Genomic DNA, 10660 nt, shown 5'->3' with positions numbered 1-10660 from the left:
CAACAAGCCGCCTCCACAGAAAAGCGGAAGCACCTTGAGGGGCGGGGCCTGGCAACTCGCGGTTCTCGCGAGAACGGCTACGCAAGGACTTCTGGGTCTTATGGTGTGTGTTCGGAGTGGCTGCGACTGAGGAAGACTCTGAGGAGGGGATGATACCTCTGCATCATCGCCACTGAGAGTAACACACGTTCATGAGCTGACGCCGGAGTTTCTGTGGAGAAGACGTCTGGTGTCCTAGAAGGGGCTGGACGTAATTGACGGAGGAGGACTACATTTCCCATCAGACCAAGCGCACTATAACAGAGCCTCCCTCCTCTCAGGTGGCGCCGGAGCATTGTGGGATTGGATGAGTCTCAAGATGGACAACCGGGATGTTGCAGGTAACATCCCCCGCCTTTCCTTCGGCGCCCGCCCGGGTTCTCGCGACTGCAAGTCTCCTGTTCACCTTCCTTTCTGTCGCAGACCTGACACGCGGACTTCTCGCCTCAGCCCCTGGGCAACCCACAGTAACGTTGCGTGTACACCTCTCTGGTCTGCCGAGACCCCAGACTCGGGTTGCTGGCCGCCCCCCACTGTGGCTGAGGAGCACTCCTGGTCTTCCTCAAAGGCCTTGGCGCCGGGTGGGAACCGCGTGGGCTAACCAGTGAACTACTCTCGGGGTCGGTGGCACCCACAGTGGCCAGCCTGGGATTGCCCTCCTGCCCCTCCGTTGCCCCCTTCAGGTGGCAACTCCCCTTTGGCTTGGGTCCTGCTTTGTGGAAAAAAATCTGCGTTTCAGAACTGCACTGGGTCAGCCAGGGCACAGTCTCTCACTGACACGGGTTTAGCTGTCCCCGTGCCCCTAGGATGGGATGCGTTTGTCCTTTCACCATATGCTTCCACACTTCCCGTGTGCCAAGCACTGTGCTAAGCTTGCGTGTCAGTGCACCTGGGAAGCAGATTTTGCAAAGAAATAGTTCTGGTGACGCGAGGTCTGGGTTGGATGCTGCTAATATATTGAAGGTCAGGGAAGGCTTAACAATTTTTAAAAATTAATTTGTATTTATGTCTGTGTGAGTGTGGGTCACTAAGGAGGCCAGAAGAGTGTTGGATCCCCTACAGCTGGAGTTACAGTAAGCCACCTGTATGTTTGCTTGCATCCCAACTTGGATCCTCTGGAAGAGTCGCAAGCACTCTTAATATATGAGCCATCTCGCCAGCTCCATGGAAGGTCTTTCTTGAGTACAAGATGTTCGATATGAGTAGATGCTGTCTATGGGAAGGCAGAGGTTTCACCACAGAGACTGGATAGGCCTTGGAGTGGACTGGGATTGTCTCTTTGGAGATTGTCATGAATAAAGTGGAAATAATTAGGGGTGTTAACTCTGGTAGTGCCTGGGGAGTCAGCTTTGCTTTCAACATTTAGAATCTAAGATGTGCCTGTAGCTAAAGTGCTTGCTGCCCAAGAATGAGGACCAGGCTCCCCATCTTCAGCACTCATGTAAAAGTTAGGTGTAGGCCAGGTGGTGGCGCACACCTTTAATCCCAGCACTTGGGAAGCGGAGGCAGGCGGATTTCTGAGTTCGAGGCCAGCCTGGTCTACAGAGTGAGTTTCAGGACAGCCAGGGCTATACAGAGAAACCCTGTCTTGAAAAACCAAAAAAAAAAAAAAAAAAAAAAAAAAAAAGCCAGGTGTAATGTTGTCTGCCTGAAAGCACAGGACTGAGAAGACACCTGATGGAGACAGGTGGATTGATTCCTGGGGCCTATTGGCAGCCGCTCCAGCTGAAACAAGGTACAAGGTTTTGTGAGCTGCTTTGTACCAAAAAATTAAGCAGAGAGCCAGTAGTGAATGCCTTTAGTCCCAACTCCTGAGAGGCAGGTGGACATCTGAATTCAAGGTCAGCCAGGGCTATGCAAACTGAGGCTCTGCCTTTAAAAAAAAAAAAAAAAAAAAAGCCGGGCAGTGGTGGTGCAGGCCTTTAATCCCAGCACTTGGGAGGCAGAGGCAGGCAGATTTCTGAGTTCAAAGCCAGCCTGGTCTACAGAATGAGTTCCAGGACAGCCAGGACTACACAGAGAAACCCTGTCTTGAAAAACCAAAAAAAAAAAAAAAAAAAAAAAAAAAAAAAAAAAAAAAAAAAAAAAAAAAAAAAAAGGCTGGTGGGTGGTGCCCTATACTTTTAATCCCAGCACTTGGGATGTTGGAAGGATCAGGTGGGTCTTTGTGAGTTTGAGGCCAGCCTGGTCTACAAAGTGAGTTCCAGGGCTACACAGAGAAATCCTATCTTGAAAAAAAAAGGGGGGGGTGGGAAAGGGGGGAAGAAGACACCTGATGTCAATCTCTGTCTTGCACAGGTGCCTTTGTACATACAAATTTAGTGTTTAAACATAGCATAGTGACACATGTTTGTGATCTGCACTGGGGAGCTAGAGGCAGGAGGTTTGTTTCAAGTGGAGGCCAGTCTGGTCTACATAGGAAGCAAATGGGCTTGGTGAGATGGCTGAGCAGTTAAGAGTGCTTGCTGTTCTTGCAGGGACCTGCTACCTAGCACTCACACATCAGCTCACAAGCATTCATAACTCCCAGTCAGTCACATGGTGCACATCCACACACATACACACACACACACAATCTTTAAAAAATGTATTTAGAAAAATATAGAATTTTTCCTGAGAACCCTTAGGATACAACTCTAGGGTTTGTTGTTGTTTTGTTTTGAGACAGGGTCTCATTACATATCTGTGGCTAGACTTGAACTCACAGAGGTCTATCTCCCTCTGCCTCACCAACTCTGGGGTTAAAGGCTTTGCCGCCATGCCCAACTACAACCCTATTTGAATGAAGCAGAGTCTCGTTAAGCCCATGTTTGTCTGGAAAGCATAATCCTCCTGCCTTAGACTGGATGCCTGCTGTCTGCTACACATTGCACACATGGTACTGGCATTTCATCTCAAAGCCAATGATTTGGTCCTCTTGTTGTCTGTGTGCTTTCTCTATGTCAGAATGATCACCCTGTCCCCAAGGTCATACTAAAACTAAGGGAAAAAATTAATAGAGTTGGCCAGCGCAACATAAGCTTATAATCATAACGCTTTGGAGCAGTGGTTTTCAACCTTCTTTATGCTGTGACTTTCGAATACAGTTCTTCTTGTTGTGGTGACTCTCAACCATAAAATTATTTCATTGCTACTTCATAACTGTAGTTTTGTAACTGTTATAAATTGTAATGTAACTATCTGGTGTGCAGGATGTGACCCTTGAAGGAGTCATGACCCACAGGTTGAGAAACCCTGCTTTGGAGGGATAGACAGGAAGGTGCTCAACACCATTCTTGACTATACAGTGAGTTCGAGACCAGCATGGGCTATATGAGATCTAAATAAATAAATACAAATAAAAAGACCTATGGAGGGTTAAGGAGATTGATCATTGGATAAAGTACTTGCTGTGCAAGCAAACCGAGCTTGCTGCCCAGAACTCATGTAAAGCTGGGTACCTTATCAATTTCTGAAATCCTGATGCTTCTGTTACCATAGGAGATATGAGGCAAAGCCAGGATGCTTCCTGGAATCTTGCAGGGAACCTAGCCTGGCATAGACAGCTATGAGCAATGTTTTAAGGTGGATGAGAACTAATATACCACCTTACCCTCTGACCATGTGTGGTACTGTGGGCACATGTGCTCCACGTGCCCGTGTACGCACACACACAAAAAGACTCATTGGATCTTGTTACTTGTTTACTAAATACTGCCTCATCAGTTCTTAAAGCCCTAAAAGTTAAATCCACAGTTCATGTCATGCCCAGTCTCTGCCCGCTCCTGGAGTATCGTTCCTTTAGCCCTACTGAGCCTTTTGTTGCTGTTATTGTTGTTCTCAGATGTGAAGTGAATCTTCCTGTCTCTGGGTTTGGCATCACCTTCTCCTCCCTGATCCCTACTCACATGGTTCCTCTTGACCCTAGCTCCTGATAACTCCCATTTTTAGCTGAATTGCTCTCTTCTAATGGTTATTTTTAGACTACCCTACCAGTTTAGGCATTGTTCTGTTATCTCTTTCTGTTTCTAGTTTCAGATCTTGACATAATTTGGAATTTCATTTTCTTTTTTAAAATTTTTATTTTATTGGGTTGATGAAATGGCTCAGTCTCCTGCTGCTAACAATGATGACCTGAGTTTGATTCCTAGACCCACATGGTGGAGGGAAAGAACTGGATCATGGCAAGAGGGAATCTCAGCCCATAAACTAATTTCTAGACTTGAGCCAGTTTGGAGACCCAGAACCTCTTGAATAAAAGGCCAGCCAAGTTCTCCTGAGGAAGAACTTTGCTAAAATACCTGAGAGTTTTATTGTTAGTATTTCTCCCATCCTTCCCAGAGACCTACAGCCTTTTACAAGAATAACTGTACATAAAGGAGAAAGGAAACAATCAGACTTTTGAGGGCCAATTGGATTATCTGGGGTCTGCTGGTTCTGACACTGATCAGGGATATCCTAGGAAATATTGTGGCCGTCAACTTAAAATAGGGGTTTATGGAAGTTAGGAGTTTTGGCTGAAATCCGACTTCCAGTAGGTCCAGTGTTTATTTCCCCAGTCCCAGAATATACAGTTACGATAGATATACTTAGAAGTTGGCAAAATTCCCACATTGCTTCCTGAAACTACTGTATGTTGTCCTATGTCCACTTTCCCGCATCATCCCCACCCTGCACACTAACATCTATCTATCTGGCTGGTTGGCTAGCTTATTATTGTGAGTGTAGGTGAGTGAGAACAGGTTTGCTACTGTGCAATCATTGTGAAAATCAGAGGACAATTTTTTTTTTTTTTTTTTTGAGACAAGGTCTCAAGTATACCAGGCTGGTCTAAAAATCATATATCGGAGGATGATATTGCACTTCTACTTTTAATTATGTTTGTGTGATTATCTAGGTGGAGTATATGTATGTGCAGTATGTTGCTTGCAGTGCCCCCAGAGGCTAACAGAGGATGTCAGAGGCCCTGGAAATGGAGTTACAGAAGTTTGTGAGCCTCCACATGGGTTCTGGAACAAAACCTGTGTCCTCTGGGAGAGCAACCAGTGCTCTTAACTACTGAGCCATGTTTCTAGTCCTATCTTGAACTTCTGTTCTTCTTTCCTTAACCTTCTTAGTGCCGAGGTTATAGACATTCATCGGCGTATCCAGTTTATACTCTTGTAGGAACAGAATTCAGGCAGGTGTTCATGTTAAGCAAGCACTCTAACACCAGCCTTGCAGTGTAGATGGCCTTACTGTGTAGATGAGGCTGGTCTCTTCTTCAGCCTGCTGAGTGCTCAGATTGCAAATTTGTCCCACTGCCCTTGCAGCTAGCCTTTCATGTTACATTTTTGTGTTCTCTTGCCTACTCAGTCAGCGTGAGCCCTACTGGCAGGAGTTCTCATCAGTCCTTGTTAGACCCTAGCACAGTGCTACCTATGTACATGACAAATACTCTTTAAGCATTTGTTGAAGAAATGAACAAATGACCATTTGAGTTCTGAGCATCACTGTTGGGCATGCTGATGGAGCAAAGGTGTTTTCTGATCTTCATCTTTTCCCCCTTCCAGGAAAGGCCAATCGGTGGTTCGGGATGGCACAACCCAAGTCTGGAAAGATGAATATGAACATCCTCCACCAGGAAGAGCTCATTGCTCAGAAGAAGCGGGAGATTGAAGCCAGAATGGAACAAAAGGCCAGGCAGAGTCACGTGGCCAGTCCACAGCCTCCTCATCCTGGGGAGTAAGTGGCTTCCAAGGTTTACAGCAGCTGAGTCTCAGTGTGACAGGAGACAGGATGAAGTGACAGTAGAAGTAGGGTGGTGTGAAGAGGCTCAGGTGTGGTGCTGCCTTTTTTCTTTTCTTTCTTTCTTATTTTTTTTGAAACTGGGTCTCACCGTATAATCTAGGCTGGCCTGGAACTTGCTATGTAGACCAAATTAGCCTTGAATTTACAAAGCTCCACCTGCTGCTGCCTTCTGAATGTTGAGATTAAAGCTGTGTACCACCATGCCTGCCCACATTGTTTTCTGAGATAGAGCTTCTCACTGGCCTGTAACTCACCAATCAGCAGCCAAGCCCCAGGGATCCTCCTGTCTCTGCACCATTCTGTCTGGCTTTTTTACACAGGTTCTGGGGATGGAACTTTAGTCTTTGCTTTCTCATGGCAAGCACTTAACTGAGCTTTCCCAGGTTTTTGGACAGTTTTCTTGCCTCATTCTCCTGAATGTTGGGATTACATTGTCCCAGCAGTTGTGTTTATCTTCTCAGCATCATTTGCTAAGTGACAGAGGCTGATAGCTGATTGCACAGCATCTGTGTACAGTAGTTGGTCTAAGCTGTCTAGAGATCATGACCAGTACATGGGGTAGGGGGTGGTGGCCATGTGTCCCATGCAAATGCTACATAGTTCTTCCTTAGGTGCTAGAGCAGTGTGAGGACACTGCCAGGACCTGAGGTGCCCCAGGGTTTCAGCTGCTAAACAGGAGGCTGCTTTCTTGGACAGGCTTCTTTGCTGTATCAAAAAAACTTAGACTTTTGGGTTTTGTTTGTTTGGCTTTTATTGTTTTTATGCCAGAACCCAGGAACAACCAGTGACATTTTTGTTATTAAACGTGGAAAGAATGTATGGGCCAACCAGGTAGCTCTGTTGGTAAAGGTACTTGCTGCAAAGCTTGTGACCTAAGTTCAGACCTTGGCACCCACAGAGTGGCAGGAGATCCTGCAAGTTGTCTGACTCCCTCATATGCTGTGGTATACAGATCTGTATATGCGCATAAAATAAATACATAAATGTAACATAATAAGATTTTAATTTTTTCTTTTAAATTTGTTTAATTTTTTATGAGTGTTAATCTTTATGAGTGTTTTTGCTTTCTTCTACGTCTGTGTACCATATGCATGGCTAGTGCCTGAGGAGGTCAGAAGAGGTGTCAGAGCTCCTGGGACTGCAGTTGCAGATAAATGTGAGCCACAGGGTGGGAGCTGAGAATCGGACCAGGTCCTCTGCCAGAGCAGCAAATATCCTTACCCACTGAACCAACTCTCCGACACCTTAAAAGTATTTTAAAGTAACTTATGTACACATTAGGAAATGTAATAAATAAAGGAAACGAAGACAAGCCCATGCCACTCAACCCTGACTGTGCAGTGAGTGCCACTTGAAGTTTGGGTGCTTTTCTTTTTCTTTTTTTTAAAATATTTATTTATTTATTTATTTATCTTATGTATATGAGTACACCATTGCTTTCTTCAGACACACCAGAAGAGGGCATCGGATCCCATTACAGATGGTTGTGAGCCACCATGTGGTTGCTGGGAATTGAACTCAGGACTTCTGGAAGAATAGTCAGTGCTCCTAACCGCTGAGCCATCTCTCCAGCCCTTGGGTGCTTTTCTAACAACTAGTTGTTACTGTGTTTATGGTACACGTGCTAGTGCCAGATTTCCTCATCTTGAGATGACAGGACTCAGGCCATCCTGCTGCCTCAGCCTCCCAAGAAGCTAGGACCACAGAGACAGCTGCTATACCTGCCTAAGGAAAATACAGGAAAAGCATGTTTTCTTGCTAGGCATGATGATTTGTGCCTGAAATTCCAGCACTCGGGAGACTAAGACAGGAAGACTACAGAGACCCTGTCTTCAAAACCGAGAACAAGAAGTAACCACAGCACAGTCTATAGCAGGTTTCTTCAGTTCTCACCAGCCGTTTGCTGTAGGTGTGAGCATGTTACTGGTTGAAGTTTCTGCCAGAGCTATGACTAAAGCCAGGCATGGCAATACATGTACAAATCCCAATACTTGGAAGCCAGCTTGGGCTATATAGTGAGTTCCAGGCCAGCTGTGAGACACAGCTTTGTTTTGTTTTTAAGATTTATTTATTTTTATGTATGGGAGTATGTCTGTCTTCAGATACACTAGAAGAGGGCATCGGATCCCATTACAGATGGTTGTGAGCCACCATGTGGTTGCTGGGAATTGAACTCAGGACCTCTGGAAGAGCAGCTAGTGCTCTTAACCCATGAGCTATCTTTCCAGCCCCTATGACATGGTTTTAAAAAGAAAAAAGAAACTTGCAGGTTCAGTGGCATATGCAATACAATCCTACTACGTGGAGGCATGGTCAGGAAGATGAGTTAAATACTAGCCTTGGCTACATGAAACCCTGTCTCAAAAGCAAACAAAATAAAATCACAAAGCTGAGTGTGGTAGTGCACACCTTTAATCCAAGCACTTAGGAGGCCTAGGCAGGTAAATCTCTGTGAATTCAAAGCCAGCTTGGTCTACAGAGTGAGTTCTACTACAAGGATTATGTAGAGAGATCACGTCTCAAAATAACTAAAGCCACATGCTACTTTAGAGAAAGCTGTAACACATGGCAAACAATAGCCAGGTCATTAATTAGCTGGTAGAAAATGGACTGTGCTGAAAAAGAATGTAGCCATTGATGAAGACCACTGGGACCACAGAGCTGGGACTCAAGCAGCAGTAGCCCAAGTATGTGCATTGTTTTCACCAAGGCAGAGTGCACTTAGCCCACTACACACATGCCTGTACCCTGCACTCAGCTATTATCCCTAACATCTTTGGGGCTACAATCTGGGACTCTGAGCAGGAGAACACAGTGGGTACAGGATCAGGAATGTCAATGGACTAGCCCTGTCATTGGCTCTCTTCCTTTTCCACAGCTTACTCTCATCTATGCTTTGGTTCTAGAATTGCCGATGCACATAACTCCTGCATCTCCAACAAGTTTGCCAACGATGGCAGCTTCTTGCAGCAGTTTCTGAAGTTACAGAAGGCACAGACAAGCACAGGTGAGTGCAGCCAGCCCTCCCACTCCAACCTCTGCCACCCAGGTTCCCTGGAGCATTGTGAATGACAGTTCCCACCTCAGACCATTTAAGTGTCCTCAGTGTTCTATATATGACCAACAGGCTAATACCAGGAGGGTCAGGTCCTACATGTCCCATGATGGGCACGAAGGATTCCCAGTGGGGTATGGGTGGGTTGAGATGTCCAAGATGTGTCAGAAGATGCCTGCTGTGGCTGGTGCAGGATCCTGGAGGTAACCAATTCACCCAGTAATCAGGTGTTCACAGTAGTATATTGAGTGCCATATCCAGTCGGTGTTTCCTGCACTTGGCACCACATAGGCAACTGCCTTGCCTTTTCTCTCATCCTCCTTCATTTAGCCTGTGAGCAAGAGGATCATTGTCAACCCTGTGCCACATGTCCCTTTAAAAGTTGACAAAGCATGTATCCTCTTTACCTGAATCAACAGGCTTCGTGTCCCATCATTTTTGTTGGTTTGTTTTTGGGTTTTTTTGTTGTTGCTTTTTCATTTATTTATTTATTTTTATTGGATATTATATTTACATTTCAGATTTTATCCCCTTACCCCCATTCCCTCCACCACCCAGGAACCTCCTATCCCATCCCCCCTCCTCATGCTTCTATGAGGATGTGCCCCCACCAACCCCCCCACTCCCACCTCCCCACCCTCTAATTCCCCCTCCACTCGGTGTTCAGCCTTCATGGGACCGAGGATCTCCTCCCACCTATGCCCGACAAGGTCATCCTCCCCTACATATACAGCTGGAGTCATGGGTCCCTCCCTATGTGCTCCCAGGCACATAGACCTTGGGAAGCTCTGGTTGGTTGGTATTGTTGCTCTCCTCATGGGGCCACCAACCCTTTCTGCTCCTTCAGTCTTCTCTTTAACTCCTCCATTGGGAAACCCTTGATCAGATCTGCTTCTGAATGTGTCAGACTCTGGCAAACCTGTAAGGAGACAGCTATATCAGGCTCCTGTCTGCATGTACTTCCTGACATCCACATCAGTGTCTACCTTTGGTGACTGTACATGGGATAGATACCCAGGTGGAATGGCCCCTCCTTCAGTTTCTGTCCCACACTTTGTCTCCATATTTGCTCCCTTGAGTATTTTTGTTACTCCTTTAAAGCAGGACTGAGGCATCCACACTTGTTCTTCCTTCTTCATGAGCTTCATGTGGTCTGTGAGTTGAGTCTTGGCTATTCCAACACAATGGAGTATTACTCAGCTATTAAAAAATAATGAATTTGAGAAATTCTTAAGTAAATGGATGGAACTAGAAAATATCATCCTGAGTGAGGTGACCCAATCACAAAAGAGCACACATGGTGTTTACTCAGTGATAAGCAGATGTTGTTGCTTTTTAAACAGCCCAGTCAATCCCCAAACTAAATTTGTAGGCTGACCTCAAATTAAGATCCACCCGCTTCTGGCTCCCAAGTGCTGTGATTAAAGACATGTACCACCACTGCCCAGAATGCTTTTCATGTGGGTGCTAGGGCTGGGGACCCAGAGCCTTATGCTTGCACAGCATAGCAAACCATCTCTCAGCCATGGCGATCTTTTTCAGCTCACACGGCCTTTGATGAGGTGGTAGCACTGAAAGGCCTGCACTGCCAAGCTGTGCCTCCCGTGTTCATTTTGACACAGGCTCTCATGTAGCCTTACACTGGACTCAAACTTGTTATGTAGCCAAGGATGATCTCGAATTCCTAATTCTCCTGCCTCCACCTCTTGAGTGCTGAGAAGACAGCTGTATGCCAACACGTCTGCTTTATGTGGTGCTGTGGATGGAACCCAGGACGTCACATATGCTGGGGGAGCA

The 10660-nt window shown here is 45.9% G+C and overlaps 1 protein-coding gene across 1 annotated transcript in view; it reads left to right on the top strand.

Moving 5' to 3' along the window:
• The first annotated feature begins 1 nt into the window (after position 1).
• The window catches only part of Sugp1 (SURP and G-patch domain containing 1), a 28721-nt gene continuing 18062 nt past the window's right edge, over positions 2 to 10660 (top strand). The window contains exons 1-3 of the mRNA XM_034520645.2: positions 2 to 380; positions 5571 to 5742; positions 8715 to 8815. Coding sequence (XP_034376536.1) covers positions 347 to 380; positions 5571 to 5742; positions 8715 to 8815 — 307 coding nt within the window. The 5' untranslated portion in view covers positions 2 to 346. The remainder of the gene's footprint in view (positions 381 to 5570; positions 5743 to 8714; positions 8816 to 10660) is intronic.

The sequence above is a fragment of the Arvicanthis niloticus genome, chromosome 16 (genome assembly GCF_011762505.2).
Source record: "Arvicanthis niloticus isolate mArvNil1 chromosome 16, mArvNil1.pat.X, whole genome shotgun sequence".
Taxonomy (NCBI): domain Eukaryota; kingdom Metazoa; phylum Chordata; class Mammalia; order Rodentia; family Muridae; genus Arvicanthis; species Arvicanthis niloticus.
Note: the sequence above shows the minus strand (reverse complement) of the source record. Positions and strands in the feature narration are given on the sequence as shown.